Source organism: Phodopus roborovskii, unplaced genomic scaffold (genome assembly GCF_943737965.1).
Source record: "Phodopus roborovskii unplaced genomic scaffold, PHOROB, whole genome shotgun sequence".
NCBI classification, from domain to species: domain Eukaryota; kingdom Metazoa; phylum Chordata; class Mammalia; order Rodentia; family Cricetidae; genus Phodopus; species Phodopus roborovskii.
The window spans coordinates 2,485,745-2,509,082 of record NW_026125052.1 but is presented as its reverse complement, the minus strand read 5'-3'; the positions used below and the strand labels follow the sequence as shown (position 1 = coordinate 2,509,082).

The 23,338-nt window shown below is 47.2% G+C and overlaps 1 protein-coding gene across 8 annotated transcripts in view; it reads right to left on the bottom strand.

Annotated features, from left to right (window-relative positions):
• Bcas3 (BCAS3 microtubule associated cell migration factor) overlaps positions 1 to 23,338 on the bottom strand; it is a 465,957-nt gene that overhangs the window by 19,242 nt on the left and 423,377 nt on the right. For all 8 annotated transcript variants that reach the window (XM_051185484.1, XM_051185424.1, XM_051185742.1 and 5 more), the window contains one exon: positions 4,791 to 4,958. In XM_051185484.1, coding sequence (XP_051041441.1) covers positions 4,791 to 4,958 — 168 coding nt within the window. The remainder of the gene's footprint in view (positions 1 to 4,790; positions 4,959 to 23,338) is intronic.

Genomic DNA, 23,338 nt, shown 5'->3' with positions numbered 1-23,338 from the left:
AGTTTAAAATGGACTCCATGTGTACCCAAGTTGTTTATTTAAATCCTCTTTTTAGGGGAGTATTAAATTATATATTTACCCAGATACAAAACAATTGGGATAAGTTGATATTTTGTTTCTTTTAAAAAATGTTATTTTTTGAAGAAAAGGCAATATTGAAAGGAATGTCTGCTAAGCAGGAATTAGTTCTTTTCGGGGAAGGTGGTTGAGAGGGGAAGGGGTTCAGGGAGACACATTTCAGGCAACAGGACAAGGATACACAGAGAGCCTTGCATGTGTTCAGGGTCCAAGTGACTTAGCTTGACTAGCCAAAAGCTGTGAGGATGGATGTGGAGGGAGTGGGGTCTAACCAGGATGGCTTTGTGTACAGCTAGTGGTATGTGCCTACAGAAGGAATTGCTAAGGCTAAGGTTGAGCTCTTAGAAGTGTGGACTTGTCAGCAGGTGACTGGGTAGATGGTTCTGGAAATCAGGAGAGAGGCTAGCTTGGATGTCATCAGTTAACCCATAATGACTGTAGCTACAGAAGTAGAGAAGGGCCTCTAAAAACATACTGAAAGATGAGAAGGAAAGGTGAGAAAAGGGACCAAGGGACAGCCAGAGGCAGCAGAACCTGGAGCTGGAGAGGGATGAGAGCAACCCTGGGTGGCTCACAGGCTCAGGTGGAGGCCCACAATGTCCAGTGATGACTCCAGGGAGGGAGTGGTGGGCTGGGGACACAGAGTGCTCCTCTTTGGCTAGAGGATGTTTAGGATCTGGGTGGTAGGAAGTTGATATGTTTCTCAAATGATAAGTATTTTCTGACAGTGTGAGACTGACTATACAGTACAGTAGGAGATTGGAGGAGAATGGGGTGGGGGTTGAAATGGTATGGCCACAGAAGGAAGGTGGCTGATGTTAAGGACTGAGTGCCTGGACTAAATAAACAGTAGTGATGATGGGGTCTGAGAGCTGAGGGTCTCTGAAAGAAGGGATGGCCAGAAACTTCATCAACAAGCAGGGCCTGTGTGGCGCTTCAGGCACCTAGGTGGGTACAGGCCTTAGTAAACAGTAGGCACCTAGAAAGGTAAAGACCTCGTTAAACAGTTGGCACACAGGTGGGTGCCGACCTTAGCAGAAGATGCTGCATATCTGCTACAAGCTGGACTCTGTTCCAGGCCCCGGTGTTTGCTGCACTAGAAACTGCACAGTACAGCTCAGTGGTAGGGGACCACCTCTGTGTGGAGGCTCAATGAACAGCAAGTGCAAAGGGAGGATAAAGAGGTGAGGGGTGAGAGGCATGCTGGTGGTCAGAAGGAAAGCAATTGGGCCAGTCACATTACAGCTGGACTTGCAAATTACACATGTAAGCTAAGCAGACCTACTGGCCAGCAGCCACCACAGAGGGTTGAACTGACATCTGCATTGCATGCTCACCACACTCTAAATGGATCTTCTCAAACTCTGGTATATGCATGTTAAGATTTGTATGCTGGGCTAGAGGTATGGCTTAGTGGTAGAGAGCTTGCCTAGCGAGTGTGAGGCTCTGGGTTCAGTCCCCACTACTGGACTCTGCATCTCTTTCCCCTTCTTTGGCTTTGAGGATCAAAACCAGGGACTTGCACAGCTACCTCTTCAAGTAGCTTTGCGTATCTCATCAGCTCCTGGGCAAGAACAGTGCTGCTGGTTAGCAGAGAACTTTAAAAAATGATTTTCTTGACTGGGCAGTGGTGGCATACACTTTTAGTCCCAGCATTCAGGAGGCAGAGGCAGGCAGAGTTCAAGGCCAGCCTGGTCTATAGATTGAGTTCCAAGAGAGTCAAGGATACACGGAGAAACCCTGCCTCAAGAAAACCAAAGGAGTTTTTTTTTTTTTTCTTTTTATAAAAAATGCATATTCCCATTATATACAACGTGATGTTTTGAAACACATATACATTGTGCAATGGCTAAACAGAGCTAATTAACACACATTACCTCATATACTTACCTTGTTTTTTTGGTGGTGAGGACATTTAATATCTATCTGCCTAGCCATTTTCAGGAATACAGTATGTTATTATTTACTAGAGCAATATATGGTGTGACAGATCTAACACACTGTTCCTATTCAAAATTTTTATCCTCGTTATCCTCGACCAAAAGCTCTCCACCTCCCTGTTTGTGTGACAGCTCATTTGTCCTATGGTTCTTTACCTTTTGGTGAGGTCCTGGAGCCAGCCAACTGTTATGTTTTTAGGCACCCAATGACCTATCTAATAAACAATGATAATAGGAGTTTTCACACTACTGATAGCCACAAGTCAGGGAACTGTTTGTGTAGGGGGAGGGTTGTTTTTTTGCTACCCTTTGGAGAGCTGGTTGTTAAACAATTTATATACCCGGTGCTAGCCTACCTACCATTAACAGTGTTAACACAATAGAAGGGCCTCTGTGTCAGGGGTCTGGAGAGCAAGTTTTGTGATGGCCTCAGCAGGAGCTGATAAGGAGACAGCAACAAGAAGGTGCCTGGGGGAGGCCCTAAGGCCCTGACTTATCTAGTACACCAGAGTATCCACCAGAGGCAAACACTCAGTACTATCCTATCTGTGTGTCCGTGAGTCACCTACAGAAGGAGAATTGGAAAGAGAAGAGGGAGGTGTTATGGGCAGAGTGACTCGCTGGAAATTCTCATCTACAGGCACTATCCTTTCCTGGTCACCCCTGGCCAAACCTGTCTCCATTGCACTAGCTGGTGGACATGTTTGCTAGAAAAAAAAATAGATAGTGTATCTCAGCCCCAGAGAAGAAAGCGGGTTAATTTTTATTTGATTTGCTTACTGACCTAGAAAAATGGAGGCAAATTAAAACAAATCAAAGCAATCATTCATCGACTATGTCTTAAACAAAACCAGTGGAATCCTGTTGGGTGACCCTTTGAAGAAGAAAATGGAATCCTATTGCTGGAGGAAAAAAACTGGGGGGGGGGGGGGTCTATGGATTTGACCTGTGGGGTACTTGATGTTTTAATTTCCTCTTTCTTTTTCTTTAAATTCTTTTTAATTTCACAAGCCTGCTTATTTAGATCACAAGCTCTCCTGGGTCCCTCAGCTGTCTGGCAGATGGGTCACTGCCAGCTATGCTCAGGTTACTCTCTGAGACTAAACCTCCCTGCCCACCTGACGATGCTGAGGTGTCCTTGAGGCTTTGAAGAAGGTGGCAGCAGATGAGGCCATTACAGGGGCTCCCAGCCCTTAGAACAGGGAGGCTCCTGAGGATGAGCTCAGGGACACAGGCTCTGGTTCATAGAACCATGGCTGGTCAGGGGTCCTGACATATGTACGGGCCAAGGCTGTGCTACAGCCATGCTTCAGAAAGCTTCTGTCATTTGGGTTAGCTCCCTGGGAGCCTGCACTGGCACCAGGGAAGAGGAAGAGCTGCTATCTCTGGATGTAGAGGGATGAATTCACTATGCATTCAGTGTGTGAGGATGCTGATGGTCTATGTAGGTGTGTGCATGGTGGAGGGGTACAGCCTGCTGCAGCTTTGCAGGTCTACATCTCCTTTCCTTCCAGGGGAGATGGGGGGAGAGGTATGTGCTCAGAGTAGGCCAAGCCTCTGAGACAGCTGCCATCTAGGGCCTGACAGATGCTCCCTATCCCTAGCTTAACTCCTCCCACACATTCACTGCATTCAGCAAGTGCCAATGGCTACCTAGGCAGGAGCCACTAAGCTGTCCTCTTAATAAAGGGGCTGAACTAGCCCAGAGATACAAGGATGGGGACCCTCACTGCTGAACCTAATACCTGAAGACCCCAGAACCCACAGAACAGCAGGCATGTCACATTCACCCATCCCGGGATTCTCGGCTTCTCTTTACTGGGTACCTCTTCTACAGTAGAATGTGGCAGGGATGGGACAGGTCACAGGGGGATGATGCTCTTACAGGAGAGAAAGAGAAGGAAGGCCTGAAATCAGGAATAAGGATCTGTTTAACTCACTGACCTCAGCAAACTGCAACAGAGCCTGTTGGGTGGGTGTTAACACAGGGCTGGAACATTAGTAACAGTGGAGAGGGAGAGAGAGAGAGAAAGAAAAGTGTTTTAGAGATAGGAGAGGCACAGGAAGCCTGAATTACAGCAGGATGGAGATAGGATGACTCCGTGTGTGTGTGTGTGTGTGTGTGTGTGTGTGTGTGTGTGTGTGTGTGTGCATGCACTCATATGGGGGTAGTGTTCACTTCTAGCCAAAGGATGTCTTTCTCAAAATGACCATATGGATGCAGGAAGCCACTTTGGAATACACTGAACTCTCAAAGATACTAGTCTGGGGTGAAAGACATGTGAAAGAAAAGCTGTGTATTCGTGAGGGGTGTATGCTTGAGCTAGCTCTGCCTGTTTGCTGGCAGGTCCCTGCCCCCAAGAGACTGGAGCATGAAGGCGAAGAGATGCTAGCTACTATTTACGTCTTCCTTCCTTTGAGGTGGTCTTGTTGTTGTTATTTTTTGGAATGACTAAAAAGTATAACTATCTGTCTGTCTCTCTCAGTGTTAGGGATTATGCAGGCCAAGCAAGGACTCTGATGCTGAGGTACAGCCCCAGACCTACAATTGTAATTTTCAGGGTATTTCTGAGTGTTGCTCCAAGGGGAGAGGTGGTTCTGCTGGGAACCCTCCTTCCCATAGGACTTTCCAGTGTCACAGGCTTCTGTAATGTGTAGCTTAGCACTCAGAACGCTAAACCATGGGAATAAATGGTTAAAAACATGCCCTCTCTCCCCAGCTCAACCCCACAGGCGCCAGTGACAATCAGGCTAGTCTGTTGACACCTTTACCTGTTCCAGATCCTACAACATCTCGGCTTGGTGACTCCGCCATGGCATCTGCAAGCCGTTCCCGGAGGCCCTCGTCTGTGTGCTCCATGGAGGCCATGTGCCGCAGCCCAAAGCCCTCAGGCCAGCTCCCACACACCTCCAGCAGGGTCACGCTCCGGTCAAAGGTACCTGTGACACATGTGGGACACAAGATGTTGAGTCCATGCTTAGAGAGGGCAGGCTGTTCTCTGTCTTCCCACCACCCATGGCCTGTCATGCCCAGAGGAATGAAGGAGGGGTCATCCAGGAACAGGAATGTGTGAAGTTGAGTACAGTAGCTCATGCCCCTGGGTCAGACAGCACCGCAGTGAAATGGTCTTTGAAGTGTGATGGGGTTCCCTTGGTCTTCAGAGATCTCTGAGAGCTAGGGCAGAGGGGAGGAACCCCTTCCCAGGTTCACCTCAAGCAACTCTGATGTTCCGGGACATAATCACTCTTAACCTACAACCTCAGGAGTGGCTGAAGGTGAAGTGAAGCTCAGTTGCTGGAATGCTTTCCTAGTACACATGTGCTTGGGTACTATCCCTAGCACCAAATTAAGAAACCTGATGGCACATGCTTGTGATCCCAGCACTTGGGAGGTAGAGGCAGGACGATCAGAAGTCCAAGGTCATCCTCAGCTCACTGTATGAGGCTGGTCTAGGCTACATGAGACACTGTCTAAAATAAAAGGTGGCCCGGGGAGATTGCTCAGTGACTAAAGCCCTTGAACACACACGAGGTTCCAAGTTTAGAATCCAGGGAAAGGTGGGTTCAGTAGTGAAAGCATCTATAATCCCAGTGTTCCTATGGTGAGATGAGAGACAGAGACGGGGTAAACTCTAGAAGGTCACGGGCAGGCTAAGGCTAGTCTGGTGCACAGTGGTAAACAAGGCAAGGTACAAAGTGAAGACTGACACTCAAAGTTGTCCTCTGACCTCTATACATATACTGTCACACACACACACACACACACACACAGAGAGATTTAATAAGGGGAGAGGGTTATGTAGCCTAAACTTAAAAACAAAAAGCTTCCAGAACCACTGTATTCTATAACCTATACCCAGCCTCATTTACAGTTGAGGCTTAGTGAGGTCAAGGGCTTAGAATAAACAGCAGGCTGTGACAGACTTGGTGCCAGGACTCAGATGTGCTGATGCCTTGGTCTGGAACTTGTTCTACCTCACTGCAGATCGGCTCCCAGCCGTCAGGGGCATGGGCATGTGCGGGGGTTCCGTTTCAGGGATGTGAGCGATACAGCTGGGTGATAGCATCTTCAGCAAGGATCCTTCCTTAATCCAAACCTGCTCCCAAGTTCCAGAAAGTACACTGCGTTCCGCTGAATGCCAAGATTAGATGTTATGTGCAAGATCACTTCAAAGTCTGAATTCAAGTGACTCGACTTTATTCCACGGCGAGTTCACTGAGAAGGCTTACTTCATCCAGTCATTCTTGGAAAGAGATTATGGCCATGGTCTGTTGCTTTAAGCACATACCATTTCCCCCTCGATTAGGTAACTGAATCCACTACATTTATTGGGCTTGGTTCCTGCCAGCTCCAGGAGGACCAGGAAAAAATGCAAATGCCGATGTTTCCCAGAGTTAAAAGTACATGAAACACACTCTCTTTTATCAGGTCTTGTTTCTCCCCTTTGATCAGCCGTCAGAAACTATCTTTCCTCGGTGGGCAGGACTGGGCAGTGTCAGTGCACACTCGCTGCCACTGACAGGTGGTAATAGAGAGGGTGCGAGCCCCAGCCCCGGCGGGCGGCCCTGCCTGTGATAACGGTCCCAGCACAGAGGTGATAACCGTTAGTAAACACTCCGACAGCCGGTGCCTCCATACATCAGCAAAGTGGGCCCGATAATCCTGAGCTCTCTGACCAGACAAAGGCCCCTGGCTGGCCGGCTGGGATTTATATGTGTGGCAAGGGTCACTGCCGGCTCCTGAATTTCATCAGGCAACTTTGGCTTTGATTTATTTCTCACCTAATTGTGAGGTAGATTGCTGCACAGGGAGAGTGGACAGCATCTACAGAAGCACCTCCTCAGGAAGGAGCTTGCCTTCAGAGTGTGGTCCTTGCAATCAGTTTATCAGGTGGAACCTCAGCATGGTGAGCCCTCCATTGAACAGGATTAGGATGGGTGTCTAGGGAGCCAGGCAACAGAAGTCAGGGGTGGGGGCAATGAGTGTCCCTGATCCTCAAAGGTCCTAATCTGAACTATAGCCATGCACTAGCATGAGCCAGGGCCACAGCTGACACTCCAATGTTAGCAACAGCTCCCAGGAGTGTGTCCTCAAGGACACCCAACTAAGGACAGAAGCTAAGCTTCAGATCTGTTCCTATTTAGTAATATTGGGAAGGTGCCTCTAGCTGCTTTGTCCACGTCTGAGGTGGGTGGCAGCCATGACCCTTGGGAACTGATGGGCAAACTAGTCTCTGCTCCTGTCTCAAGGAATCAAGACACTTGAAAAGGTTTCCTGCTGGAGGCTGAGCTCCCTATGTTCACCAGAGAGGGTCCAGGGCCACATCTTCACTGTTGTTCCAAACAACCAGCCTGGGGCACCTATGCTCAGTGACAGCAGAAGAAAAGGTGTTACCTTTTTTCCTATTTACTTAGCTTAATTTTAGAGCCTGGAAAGCTGGGAATGGAGTGATCACTCTCATGCCACAAGAGTAGGGTACCTGGCACTAAAAGGGTGTTGGTATATAGTGATTAGAGGTCAGGGCAGGGAACTGGAAGCAGGGATAAAAGGACTGAAGCCAAGTCAGGAACAAACAAACAAACAAACAAACAAACAAACAAACCCAGAAGTTGTAGCAAGAGGAGTTTGGGTAAGAAATGCAACAAACAACAAGAAGGGTTTGGGATGGAGGGCCCGGCCACAGATGCTCTTGTTTTGAGATAGGCTCTCACTATGGAACTTAGGCTTGTCTTGTACTGTCAACCTTTCTGCATCTGCCTCCTGTGGGTATACATATGTGTCACCATGCCCAGCTAGTACAAAGTAATAGGAGAAAAGAATCATGAGTGGGTGCTAAGACTGGAAACTGGAAACCGACCTGGACTAAAACACACACTCTGACCAGCACTGGCTGCCTAACTCAAGGCAGTAGCCTTAGACACCTCACCCACCAGAAGTCATGCAACAGCGGCTGTCTTCCCCAATGTGTATTGAGAATGCCTGTCACCTTCAACCAATGCCTTCAAAAGCCTGCCCACCCCCAAACCAGCCCACATTCTTTGTAGTGTAGTCATGATGAGGACTGTCACCCTGTCAACCTGGTGACACTCAGGAGAACACAGCCAATAGCTCTAGTCTCTCAGCAAGGGCACAGCTAAGAAGCTGTGGGCAGGCCACCGGAGACCCCAAGTGTGCTCAGCAAAGGAGCCCTCCTCCTCACCGATGTCCTGAGATGCAGAGAGGTAACCGCCTCCCTCACCTTGCTAGGTGGAGGCCTGGAGGAGCCTGCCATGCTGGGCAGCAGGAACGGGGATCGGCAGGTGCCGGGTGAAGAGGCTAAGCCCTTGGAGGACAAGGTCACTTCTGGCACTTAGGAGACTGCCTGTCTTGTCAGTGTTGACAGAACAGCCACCTCTCATTTGACTGGCCCAGAGACACTCCCTTGGACAGGGGATGTTTGTGTCCCATTATGGAGACAGGACTGTTTCAGGGGGCCAGAAAATGCTCACCTAGAGCAGGCTATTTGCAGAGCTCAGGGCACACGTGCTTAGCAACCAGGGCTGCTGCTGAAGATGTTTACAAGGCCCCTCGCACCAGCTGTTCCATCTGACTCACACATTCATCAAATATTGATCAGTGTCCACTCTGATGTGAGTCAAGCCTTCTTGGGAGGAATGAGGGGAGGGCGAGAGGAGGGAAAGGTGCTGAGTTCACAGAACTCTGGGGAGCAGCAGCCACTAACATCCTGCTGAGCTAGAGAGACAAAAAGTGACTGGTTTTAACTGGTCTTCTTTTGGGAACTCCTCCCTACCCTGTTATTGTTTAAAAATCTCATTTTCTAAAACTGAGTTCAAGTCTGATCTGCTTTTGGAAACTACTCAAGGGACAATAAACACAAACTCCCAGACAGTGGGGATGGTGACTTTACCTTTTGCAGTGGAGCTTGTGAAAGCTATGAATTTACCAATAAAAATGTGTAATTGGGTCTGAGAGTACAGCTCAGCTGCAGGGTCTTCCCAGCTTGCTTGAAGCTTTACATTTAACCTTCCCACCCCCACAGGGGAGGAGGGGAGAGAGGGAGGGATGGAGAGAGAGAAGGAGGGAGTAAGAAATGGAGGAAGAAAGAGACATGCACTTGTAGGGCTGCCATGTAGCTCAGTAGTAAAGGCCTGTCTAACAGATATTATATAAGGCCCTACATAAAGATTTAGTCTTCAGCACTGGGGGAAAAAAAACCCAGTATGTTTACACATAGAAAATTATACAAGTAACTTCAGAGTGTTTATGGATGGTTAAGCATGTGGACTCAGGCTAATCTGGGGACCCTACAGTTCATCCCCATGCACACCCCATGCTGTTCACATGCTCGGCCTTCCTGTTTGGAAGTTCCTGAGGACTTGGATTCCTCTAGAGTTGAAGGAGTCCAGACTCCATGGGTCACGCTCACTCCAACAGACTTGGGAACTGACTGATTGTGGTCACCTGAGAAAGGCGACAGTCACTTCAGCCAACAGCCTTTGGACCGAGTGCCAGAGCCTGAACATCTAGGGCCAGGACAGGCAGAAAACAGAACAAAGAATAAAAAGAAGGAGGAAGGAATAAGATGGCAAGTGAACAGAAAGCCACAGCAGTCTCCCGCTACTGTTTTCGGTGCAGTTAGAGCTGTAGATTCTAGGATTTGGAGAGAAGCAAGTATGGGACCTGGGGTGGCCCGGGGAGTGCCTGCAGGTAGGCTTCCCGAATCCTGTCCTCATTTGGCATCCTGTGCAAGCCACTCTTTCCAGGTTCTTGGGTTTCACATAGTCAATAAAGGTATGCTCTGGCATCTGGAATGCTAGCAGCTTGGGGAACCAGTGCGGAACCCATGTTTTGCCTTTATGTACTACTGTCAAAGGGGCCAGGAGGCCCTGGGGAGAAGTGAGTGGGGTGGGAAGTTTATTTTTGTTTTTTGTTTTTGCTAATTTAATCTAACCACTCTCCTGTTCTTCATGTCAATTAGATTCATCCAGGGTTGAAGTTTGTTGAAAACCTGCCTTGGAAAGATTCTAGCCACCAGAGAGAAAGGCCACACATCAAACACAGAATGTGGAATAAACAATGATCCTTAAGATATAAGCCCTTCCAGGTGAGTTCACTGTTATACAGATGTCATGACAACAGATGTCATGACAACTCCCTGCCTCACTCACTAGACAGACTTCACTGAACCGAGCTGAAGCCCTGTGCTGTGGAGAGTGCGCCTTTCTCCACTCTGCAGGCTGCTTGTGGTGAGCATGGCTCACCTGGCACACTGCTCAGTTCTGTATGTTAACCTGACCAGACTAAAGCACACCCAATACCTGTAAAGCATTCCTCGTTTCTGCGAGACAGGAGCAAGATGTCCCTCCCTCACCAATATTTGTGGTCCCCACCAGGGACCTGAATCTAATACAAAGGGGAAGAAGAGGACATCTGGTCTCTTCTGAGCTGGCATGATGTCTTCTCTTGCCCTTAAAACTGGTCCGTAGGCCTCTGGGCTCTGACTGGTCCTCAGGCCTTTGGACTTGCAGACTTTCCCAGGTAACAATGGGACTCCCCTGACTCCATAATCATAAATTAACTACCATAACAAGTTTTTGTTGATCTGTCTGCTTGCCTATATAAATTCCCATTGGTTCTATTTCTCCAGAGAACCTTGACTGCTAACTGTGTTATGTCCCCAAGCATATTTTTAACATGTCAGTAGTATGTTGTGCTGTGGAACAATCATTGTAAATATGTACTACTCTCATTGGTTAATAAAAGAGCTGGACAGGCAGAGGTTAGGCAGGACTTGCAGACAAAAAGAGAGTGCAGGGTAGAAGGCAGAGTCACCAGGAGATGTGGAGAGAAACAAGATGAACATGCCATGCTGAAAAAAGGTACTGCCATATGGTAAAGTGTAGATAAGCAATATGGGTTGATTCAAGTTGTAAGAGCTAGTTATTCTCAGGCCTAAGCTATCCACTGAGCATTTATAGTTAACATTACGTCTCTGTGTGGTTATTTGGGAGCATCTGGTCAGAGGTCCTGACAAAAAACTCTGCCTACAACATTATTCATAATAGATTGGCTCATGTTAGAAGGGTGGGTAGGGTGAGAGGATATGATGATTTCATCTTTTCCTCTTGATCCTTTAGGTCGGTCCCCAAAATAACTTCATTTGCATGCTACACAGAAATGTTTTGGTCTACAAAGAAGATGGTGGTCCATGAGTTAATGGAACTGTACAGTTCATCACCAAGTGACAATCACAGTGCAATGCCCCATATACAGGTCTGTGGGGATATCAGAAAAACACATCCATTATGCTTCCAGTTATACAGAAGCATGGTGAAAGCAGGGCATGGAAGCTCATGCCTATAGTACCAGGAGGCTGAAGCAGGAGGACTGCTATGACTTCTTGGTCAATCAAGGCTACAGAATAGTCTCTGTCTCAAAAATAAATAAATAAATGAAAAAAGAAAAAAAGAGAGAATAGACTGTCTCAAAAGAACGGAAAGGGAGGTGAGTGAGACACACTCAAAGTATATTATATACATGTATAAAAATGTCCTTTGTAACCCAATACCATGTACAATGAAGATACAGCAAAGGGGGAAATTGTTAAAGATAGTACTCACAGTTAGGTGCAGTATCATAATGAACAGCTGTTACTACTTTATGTATCACTGCTACCTTAGAGAGCATATTATAAAAAAAGTTGACTGCCCATCTATGCTGGGTTCTGCATGCAGCAGACTCCCATAGCTTGTGTTTACTGTATCTCTTATTCCAAGAGACATCAGCACTGCATGCCTGTAATCCCTGTACTTGAGAGATTGAAGCCAGAGGATCACGGTGCCTTCCAGGCCTGTCTGGACTACACAGCAAAATCCTGCCAGCCAAAAAGGTGGGTGAGAGGCAACATCATGAGAGTGGCTTGTATACACTATTCTGATTTGTACAAGCAGGTTCATGACAGTCATACAACAAATCACCAGATGATATACACCTTTTACAGAACCTATCCATCCATTACATGACAGATCACTGTCCGATCCACAGACAGATGTGCTACGCAGTAAAGGGGCCCCGCCCAACTCCAGCTATCTGTTATGATTCCTATGCATGTATGTGTAACATACAGCTATTTTCACTCAGATTATTTAATGATTTGCGACAATCAGTAAACCATGTTAGTCCCATAAACAACACTGGGCTGTGGGGTTTGGGCTATGGTCATCAGGTTATTTTGAAAAGATCCACCCTTCCATATTTGGAAGTGAACTAAGAAAAGAGAAAGAAAAACAAACAAACAAACAAACAAAAATACCGGCATGGTAAAGAAGCACCTGAGCTGACACTGAATGTCAAAGACACACTGGCTGCCAGGTGTGAAGGTGACACATCTTCCTGTTTTCAAAGTCCTTAGAGCCACTGTGAGGAAGGACAAGTTGCTGGTCAGACACTCATGAACCAGCCTGCCATGTATGGTCAGGGTATGGGATGTGGGTGGGGCTGATTAAACAATGGGACATCAACAGGGGAACGAAGGCATTAAGCATTTCATGGTGATTTAACACAAAGTGGCCACTGAGGCTACTTTTATAATGTGCAACATCAGTGACGGTGCACATGTTAAAATTAGAATAGATTAGGAATCAAGATGTTATAACCAGAACTCTCCCCACAACTTTTCTTGTTACTGTAGGCAAGGCTATCTGTCCTTATGGGTGTCACCATATCAGAAATAAGGGAGTGACTCCCACCTACAGGATTCCCATGGGCACTAATGATTTCAGTGTCACTGTCAATAATATATTAATGGAACAATGGTGAGATGATGTCTGAGCTAACTTAGGGTAATAGCTACTAAATCTCATTTTCTACAAAGCAGATAGATAATATAACCAAGCAGCAACAGGGCAGAAATCTTTTTTTTTTTTTTTTTTAAACAAATTAAAGGCACATGATAAGCAGAAGACCTGGATTCAAATGACGATTCCTGTTGCTTTCTCACTTTGTAACTTGGGGGATGTAATTTCCCCATTGGTGACCTTGGTAACTTTGCCTACTACAGTGTCCCTCATTCACCTTCCCAGACACATGTCCAGTTGCATACTCCAAACATGACCTTATTTAGAAATAGTCTTTGCACTGGGGAGATGGCTCAATGGGCAAAACAACGGCCACGCAAGGGTAAGGACCTGAGTTTGGTTTGGGTTCCCAGAACCCATGTATAAAGTTGCATGCCTTTGTAATCCCAGCACTCCTACAGCAAGAAAAAGGAGACAGAGAAAGGAAATGCCAGAAACTCATGGGCCAGGTAGTCTGGCGAATGAAAGGTCCAGTCTCAAACACAATGGCATTTGAGGACTGAGGTTGTCCACTGACTGCTACAAGTGTGTTGTAGCTTGTAACTGCTTACACTTACACATGCACACACACCCTCTGACACACAGAGATTAACAAGAAATAGGTATAACTAAAGGTTTCAAGATCATGCTGGATTTAGGGCTATTGCCTTTATAAGAGAAAGAAGGAGATCACAGATACAGAGGGAAGATGACCACTGAGAGACAGAGGGCCACCAGCAGCCACCAGATGCTAGAAGAAATGTTGGAAGACTATTGTTAAGGACTGAGATCTTGCACCAGGCCCTGAAAAGACCAGAGTACATCAAATAGAGTCACTCATGACAAATGGCACATGATTAAACTGACTGTAGGGAGGCAGACAATCTCAAAACAGAGGAGTTTTTCCTGAAAATAGAACACTCCAGTCTACTTGAGTCAGTGTAGTAATCCATATGACCTTGAAAAAAAAAAAAAAAAAAAAAAAAAAACAATCTTCTAATCCTCAAAAGAAAATAAAGGAACCTTTCAGCAACTGATGTCCACCAACCGGCTTCCCCACGGTTGTTTCCTGGCTCCACCTTACAGAACCCTCTGCTGTGACACCACCCGTGGGCTATTGTTCCCATCTGTAAAAAGGAGATGCTCCCATTCATAAACTGCAAACAAAAATCGATTAAACTTGGTTTTGTTGTTTTTGAGACAGGGTTTCTCTGTAGTTCCCTGGCTGTCTTGAACATCAATTAAACTATGTAACAGTCCTGGCTGTCCTGGAACTCACTCTGTAGACCAGGCTGACCTAGAACTCACAGAGATCCGCCTGCCTCTGCCTCCCAGTGCTGGGAATAAAGTTGTGTGCCACCGGTGTGCCCCGCCATCTCTTTTTGAAACAGGGTCTCAGTAGGTGTCCTGGAACTCACTGTGCAGGCCACACTGGCCTCAAACTCATGGAGACCCGCCTGTCTCTGTCTCCTGAGTGTTAGGATTAAGTCTGTACCACCACACCCAACAGCCCCCTCCATCTTTAAAGAAACACACAAGTAAATAAATAGGATCATAGCATGGCATGGCAAGGATGGAATGAGGCAGACCATAGCTGACAAGACTACCACTCCAATATTACCTACAGTAGCCTTTATTTGGTGATGTGTGTTAGGACTAAAGCTATGCCTAACCTTGGAGCTAAGAACGCCCCTCTGGGAATGTACTCAAGGAACCGATCAGGAAGCCAAAATCCTTCACAATTAAAGATTCTCACTGCCATTCTAACGTAACCTTTCAAGAAGGTGTGTGTGAAGTCTGTGTAAGTTATCATTCTGCTGTGGGTTATCAGACTGTCAAGAAGAAATGATCTTAAAAGCAAAGATTTTATTTTTGTGGAGAGATGCCTCAGAGGTTATGAACACTGGCTGCTCTTCTAAAGAACACCGGTTCAATTCTCAGTACCTACATGGTAGTTTATAATTGTCTGTAATACAGTTTTGGGGATCCAACACCCTCTTCTGCTTTCTGAGAGCAGCTTCAAGTACTCACTAGTGTGCACGTGCTCGGACTCCCACTCGCCCGCATGCATGCATGCATGCACAGGCACACACACACACACACACACACACACACACACACACACACACACACACACACACACGGTTAGAAAAAAATCAAATTAACAAATAATAAAAACTCAAGACAAAAAAAAAGTTAAATATGATTGTCTCTGGGTAAGCCACTCTATAGGAGTCAGGTCTGCTATTTATTTTCTACCATTTTACATGTGTTTCTTGTAGCATTTTGTAACCAGGGAGAAAATGGTTGAAGAGAAAAAATGGCTTGAAGACAGCATACAGGCCAGGTGAGGAGGCTGCTGAGGCATGTGAAGGAGGGCCGGGACCTGCTGAGCTGCCTCCCTGGCAGTTCCTGCACAGGCAGGTGAGCTAGAAGCTCTAGGCTGACTCTTCTCCCAGTGGCCACGGCTGGCTGCACGCGATGTTGACTCAGCCCTGTGTACACACATTATTTCTCTTTAAAGTTTGTCAGGAATGTGAACCAACTTGCACTGAAAAATGGAAGAAACGGTTCTACCTCTGTACAAATTCATATGCCAGATCAGAAAGGGCCAGAACAACAGCTCTGGAAGGAGTCTCTTTGAGAAGCTCTTTGCTTGTGTCCCTCCTGGCCCAACCCTCTGGATAAACAGGGCACAGCTACCAAGGAAACATTCTTCGATGACTGCCCAGGAATGCCTGGGCCCTTTACACATCACTAGGTCACCAGGCAGAGCCCCTGTGGTCTGCCTGTGGGTCTGAGACCAGTCACCACTAGAGCCCCAATACAGACAGTTCCCCCTGGCTCTGCATTCAAACAGTCCTGAGTTGTGGGGAACAGGAGAGTTATCCAAACCAAGCAGTTGCTGGCTCCTGTCCCCCCACCCCCACCCCAGTTGGAAGCAATGATCATTGTAGCTAGACTACAAAGGCACCAATTCCTTGATGATCTGGTCCACTGCTGAGGTGGGGCCAGTGTCCACCAGGCACTGTGTCACAGGCTCCTACAGCAAGGCTCTGGGGCACAGGTTCACGAAGTTAGCATTCCATGGATGGGAAAACTTCACAGAACTGTATTCTCAGGACAGCAAGCACCCAAGCTGGCTTTATAGGACAGTCCACATAGCAAAGAATGAGGTCTGGGATCAGAGGGATATCAAGAAAGGAAAAGAATGGGCATTTTCTGAAGCTTGTGTGGGACATATACATAGGTAGCTGCTTTATGTAGACACTATCCTATTCAAAGGACACTTACAACTCAGGCTGATGCTATGATTTCCAATTTATAGACGAAGGAACGGAGGCAGAGAGAGGTAAACGATGACAAGGTGAGGGTATGGCCAGGATTCCAGCTCTGGGTACTCCCAGAGCCAACACCAGTACTTTCCCCCAATGAGACTTGGGATTGAATTTAGTTTGGGTCAGACTGGAACATTCCCACTAAAAATACAACATTTGTTTTTGACACACAGCCGCAGTGCCCACAAGAGGGTTTATTTCCCACGAAACTGAACCCCTAGCCCTCTATTCCTGCGTTAGGTGGTTCTTACAGTTGGGCAGTGGGAGTGTTGTTTCTGTCCTCCACTGCAAGCCCATGTTAAGTGCCCAGCTGAGATCCCTGAGGTCAAACTTGGGGCCAAGAAGCCTTGTTTTCATTAGTCAAGAAAGATGGCTCAAAAAACATCAACATTGGGCCAACAAGATCGCTCAGCAGCTTAAGGTGCTTGCCACCAAGCCCGACATAATGTCTGGAGCCCATATGGTTGAAGTCGAGAATTGACTTCTACATAAGCATACTGTGACATCTACTAACTCCCCCAAACCAAATGTAAAAAAAAAAAAAAAAAAAAAAAAAAAAAAAAAAAAATCAGTGCTTATGATGTCTTCAGGTGTGAAACCAGTATCTACAGACACTGGTGGCTTGTCCTTTAGGAATATATTTGTTGCTTGACCCTCTTCTCTGAGAGCCCACAACTCCTCAGGTGAGGCTTCTGTGTTCCCTCAGCAGGCTGAGGTTGTCTGGAGGTTTTGCAGGGCCTGGGTGCTGCCTGACCTGAATGGTTTTCAAAGGCCTGGGAGGGACAGTGGTCAAACTGGCTCTTAACACAGAGTGGAGGTCATTTGCTCCTGTAAGCTTGTGGCATGCTGGTGAAAAAAAGAGAGGAACCTGTTCCACAGAGAGCGGAAGGTCCTCCATGCTGCTGACCGACCTACAGAGGACTGTTTCACACTAATCTGAATAGTTATCTAACTATAAACTTTTAAAAATTGTTGTTCTCAGCATGCAGGTACATGCCTTTGATCCCAGCAGATAGATCGGTGAGTTCTTGAGACCAGTATGGTCTACATAGTGAGTTCCAGGACATCCAGGACTATATAGAGAGATGCTGTCTCAAAACAAACAAACAAACAAACAAACAAACAAACAAACAAACAAAAACTGGTCTATTGCTCAGGCTGGCCTTGGATCTCCTGGGCTCAAGTGTCCCTCCTGCTTCAACCTCTAGTATACTTAGGGCTACAAACCAGCATTATTTTTGTCTGTAGTGTGGTCAGCCATCGGAACCCACCAATGAGTGTTCTTACTCTGGAGTGGAAAACAGAAGCAAACCTGGGGCTAGGGATGCCATTTAGCTGCTACAGTGTTGCCTGTCATGCATGAAGCCCTGAGATTGACCCCCAGTCCTGCATAAACAGGGCTTAGTGGCCATGCCTGCAATCCTAGCACCTGGGATGTAGAGCAGGAAGACCAAGAGTTCAAGGTCATCCTTGGCTGCATGTGGAATCTGAACATCCAAGGCTAGTCTTGGTCAAAGAGCTTTCTTCCAAATGAGCAAGCAAACAAGCATGCAAACAACGAGGCAAGCAGACTTTGAGAGAGGCAGAGGGCTTTGGTGGAGGATCTGGAGGATCTGCTAGTCACTAATCAAGTGCTTCTGAGATTGCAAAGGGTTGGCACCAAGGTCTACGCAGGGATAGCCTCAGGCAGTGCTGTCTGCATTGGGGGGGGGGGAGTTCCCTGGGGTGAGGGTGATTGGGGCAAAAGCACAGGACAGCATGGGTGAGAGGGCCCTGGAGCCAATGCTGCTCAGAACACTCCCACACTTTCATTTCACCTGGACTATAGGATCACAGCCACTGCCTCCTCTGCAAGACCCTGCTGTTGACTCTATTTCACAGCATGCTAAGATTCTGGAATGACCTGCAAGGCCCCCAGTGGCCACTTGAAGTAGGCAGAAGTTGGCTCACTGGGTAGACAGATGACTGATACTTGTTTGGGGCCCTTGTCTTACAGGGACTTCTCTGACATCCTCATCATTTGATTTTGGCACATAGGGGCGTGGCATGGGGCTCAGCCTGGGATTTCTTGAATTGATCACATGAGCTGTGTCCCAGGCTCTTCCATACCTGAAACAGCTACTACCTGGGAACTATCATTTCCTGTCTTGACATGTCAAAGCTTTCTGGCTGGTCACGCTGACTCAGCTACCCAGGCATGGAAACCAGGGAGGTGTAGGGAAAAGTTGAGAAGCTTCAGGAACACACAGGGTGAGCAGCGAGGCATAGAAACTGTAACAATGGCAACAATACTCCACTGCACCCTTCACAGAGTTCTTTCCCAGGCCTGTGTGCCCTGAGTTCTCACAACACCAGGGGGTGGGTGGGGTGGAGACAGAGACAAGGAAACTTGTCACCAGTTCCCACCTCCTGCCTAGGGACCCTTGGGGAAGGGAAGGGCGGGGAGGGCCCTAGCATGAAGAAGTACAGTTTTGTGCTGTACATCTTTACTACTCAGAGTGTGGTCCACCCACTTCGGAGGGGGCTGTGGTACTTGGAGGTTTGGTTAGATGAGTTTCAAGCCAGACGTAGATTATCTGTAATTCAAGCAGTAAGCAGCAGAAATGGGGGAGGATCATGTGCTTGAGGCCAGCCTGGGTTACAAAGTGAGATCCTATGTAAACAAACAAACAAACAAACAAACAAAACCCCTAGGGGATGGGGAGGGGAAAATCATTCATACCCTACCCAGGTTTATTGCACATTTCATAAGATCTCCTGGACAGAGCCTGGCCATGTAGCTTACGGTTAGCGGAGTGCTTGCCTAGCATGCACAGAGTCCTACGGTTTAAGTCCTAGCACCACAGATGTGGTGGCACAAACCTGTAATCCTAGCGCTTGGGAAGTAGGGGCAGGAGGATCAGAAGTTCAAGGTCATCCCTGGCTACCTGGTGATTTTGAGGGCAGCCTGGGCTACATAAGAACCTGTCTACAGATAATGGATGGATGGATGGATGAATGGATGGATGGATGGATGGATAAAGAGCTCCGAGGCACATACTAAAGTTGGAAAGCCATGGCTTTTCTCACCATAGCCTGGCTTTCTCCTAAAGCAAATACTAGCTGTTGGTCTCTTAGAGTCTGTTCCATCTTACTACTGCTAAACAAGGCAGTTGAGGCCCAGTTTGGGGATGGGACATGGCCTGTGACAGAAGCAGGACAGGCACACTTGTCTTGAATGCAGACCTGGGTCCAACACACTGCCTTTTTACCCAGTCCATTCAATGGGTCTCCCTTTCCCTCCTCCCCACTCCCTAGGCTCAAAGCTTAAGCTTCAGGCTCCCCACAGCAGCATGCCCTGGGCCTATCCCCTTGGTTCCATCCAGCCTCAATGCTGAGTCTTAACCCAAGTTTTGAGGACCTGAATTAACACTCTCTCTTTAGGTAAACTAGGGAGCTTCCAGCTTTATGCTTCTGTATAAGCCTTGGATAGAAGTGTGGGGCACCTGGGCTGTCTGTACACTAATACAAGGTGAGCCAAGGCTCCTGTCATCTCTATTCCTTCTCTCCCAGGCTTCTTTGCTTAGAGGGGAGACCTTGGTAATCCCGGTTTTAACACTGTACAAGCCTGTTGAGGGGCCCTTATAAAAAGCTCACTTCATTAGTAAGTGTGAAAAATACCCAATCCACTGTGTGAACCCAGTTATGACTTCCCCTTGGCCCAATGGCTTCACTGTGTGCCAAGTTTGACACCTGTGGGTAAAGAGAGTCCTAGGCCAGAGCTTGGTCTACCCCACCCCACCCCAGCTGCTTCCTCTCACTTCTACTCCATGGAGGCCGATCAGGATGTTATTCATTTCCCTAAGAGGCCAGTTCAAAAAGGCCAGGAGAGCCCCCCTTACCCCCCTTTCTTGTTTAAAAAAAAATGCCAGTTCCTCCCATGAGGAGGAAGCAACATATTTTGTTTCTGCTACATCTAGGCAAAGATCAGATTTATAGTGAGTCCAGAATGACTATTGGTGTGCGTAGCTACCTAGCCATCTTTTTATCTCTGGATCTGAGTTATGCCATGGTTTAGAGGAAGAACAGATTCATCCATAAGGACAGGGGCATCAAGGCGTCCCAGGAGGGGCCTGGAGGCCTCATGTTACTGTATCTGACATAGAGCTGCCATCTAACCTTGAATTAGGGGGAACAGCTGGGCAAAGGAATTAACTTGTCCCTGTATTTTATTTAAGTTTGAGAAATGCCTTTAGGGTTGAAAAGCTACTAAAATAGCTTCCTGCTATCCCTCAGACTGCAGGAGAAAAAAAAAGTATGTAAAAGTAGTGTCCTGCAGAAATGCCTACCCAGCGGCTCACCCAACCTTCCTCAGCCAGCCATTGGTTCCTTCCCAGGAGGAGTCCCTGTTGTTAGGGTGCAGAACAGGGGGAACCTTCCCTTTCTGAAACCCGGCCCTGCCTTTGGAGCCTGCTCTTCAGGGCTTAGGGCAGCTGCTTGGATCCTTGAATCTGGCTGGAACAGCTTCTCTTTACTTGGACCTTGCTTTTGAAGCCACTGAGAGTGGAGGTGGACCCTTTGGGGGATGAGTTGGTGATGAGGACACAGGCTTGCTGCTGTGCAGAAGTCAGGTCAGGAGTGAAAAGTAAGCGCTCAGTTCAGCGCTGCCATGTCCTAGCATGGGACTGTGTGCAGACAAGCCTCCAGGGACCTTTGCTTTCTCTGCCGTAAAGGAGACCAATATTGTCAGTTATTCCTGAGTCTAAATCATTCTAAGATTCAAATGTAAGTGTACGCTGCCGAACCTTGGAGACTATCATGTATCATCAGAATGTAACAACCAGTTTTAGTCCCAGAAGCTGGGTGGCTTTCAGTTGTTATTCCTGCCCCTCCTCTTCTCCAGACCTTCTGATACACAAGGAATATGGCCAGCTGCTCCTTAGGCTCTGTTTCTTTTTGAGGTCTCACTATATAGCAGCCCAGGCTGTCCTCCAATGTACAAATTCTCCTGCCTCAGTCTCCCACCTGTAACAGCATTCCTGGCTCTTAGAAATCCCTATGCCTCTCTAGGGGCACATCCCCGAGTTTTCTATTCAGTAGGTCCAGTCTCCCTGATATATTAAACTAAGGAGAATTTATGCCTCTATGCATCTTTAGAAGGACAAGATTCCAACACCAGTTGCTTGCAAAGGATTATGTATCTCAACTATTAAAAACATATAGCAGTATACAGATTTCATGAATTGATGTTTCACACATAGCGCACAGGTCTTCCAAACTATTTGTTTATCTGTTTTATCTATTTTTGAGGTGGACCTTGCTCTGCAGTCCAGGCTGCTGTGGAACCCACTTTGTAGCTCAGATTGACTACAAAGATCCTCCTGCCTTTGCCTTTGGAGTGCTATTATAGATGTGAGTTTGCTCTCTGAAACATCTCTACGCCTAGTGAAGACAAAGACTTCATTTACATATGAGTCCTAAGAGTGTATGCATAAGGCATACTTCATGAACTTCACTGGGGACACTGAGCACATTAGGCCTCAAACATGTAAACAGACTGGGCCTGGGCTTTCCATGGCAACACCCCAAAAATGGCCTTTGTCTACATATGGTACTTCTTCTACACTTTGTTAATAGCTTTTAAACATGTGGTGCCTTGTTTTAGCAAACTGGATTATGTTCAGGTCTGCTATTCAAAAGACAGAGTGGGCAAGCGAACTGTCTACACCAGAGGGCAGTGAGGGCCACCAGCCTGCACACTTCACAGAGCTAGAGCTGGGCATAAAGTGTAGGATCTCTTCTGTACTCCTGAGTATATCTCATCACCCCAAAGTTCTCCTGCAGGAAAGCAGCTTAGCATGCCCACCTTCAGTTGTTTGAGGGACTCTCGACACTAGCCCCATCAGATACAGTGGCTCAGGCCATGAGGACTCTCCAAAACTTGGAAGGGATCCATCATTACAAAGGTCAGGTGGTATCTATTCAGGATGGAGAGTGGGAGTGATCTTGGTGGTTGGCAGGGACCCCCCAGGTTGTTGTAAAATGGCCTCTGGCCCAGGACATCTTTCCTAGACTTCCCTAAAGAGAGACGTCAAGACAGGCATAGTGATGTACGTCTCCAAGCACATCACTTGGAGGCAGAGGCAGGAGGATCAGGAGGACTACAAGAGGATCCTTGGCTACCCAGTCAACTTGAGGACATCCTGGGCCACACAACAGGTTTGTACAACAGCTGGGTGGCACATGTCCTTAGTTCTAGCACTTGAGAAGCAGAAGCAGAAGGATCTCTGAGTTCTAGGACTGCCTGATCTACAGAGTGAGTTCCAAGACAGCCTTCAAAGCTACAGAGAAACCCTGTCTCAAAAAACAAACAACAACAATATCAACAAAAGAGTTTGTACAATAGAAACAAAAAAGATAGGGAGAAAAAGGCACATTGGGGTTATCTTGGGCAGCTGGGTACTATAAAGAAAAGCAGACTCTTTGGGGAACCATGGACTACCCCAGTTTCCCTCTGTACCCTCCAGTCCTCCTCTCCTCTCTCACTGCCTTCAAGCCTTTCTCAAGGTTTTGCTTTAGTCCATCAGCAACAAGAATTTGTGCTTCTGAGGGACCTGCACGTGTGTGGCTAATACTGTCAACTGGGAAACATCTGGAGTCTCCTAAAAGAGAAACTTCTGGGCATGTCTGTGAAGGAGTTTCTATTTGATCACTGGGGTGAATAGACCTGCCTTAAGTGTGGGTGGCATTATTCCATGGGCTGGAATCCCAGAATTACTGAAAGAGTGAGTTTAAGGCCAGCCTGCACCTCCCTACTTCCTGACTGTGGACACAATGTGACTAGCTGCCTCCTGCTCCTACCTTCATGGTTTTCCTTCTATGATGGACCCTGCAATTGTGCATCAAAATAACCATTCGTTCCTTCAGTCAATTCTGCTGGGCATCTTATCACAGCAGTAAGAAAAGCAATGAATAAAGACCTTTCTCTTTCTTTTTCTATGCATACTTTCCTGTGGCTCCAAATATAACCCTAGGAGCAAAAGCCTTCACACGAATGCCCATGAGCACTTCCAACCCAGTGGTCCCAGAGCAACTTCATATCATATTCTTCCCTTACGTGGCTGGAAGCGTTCTCCTCACTGTCACCACTGGCCTTGTCCCTTTCTG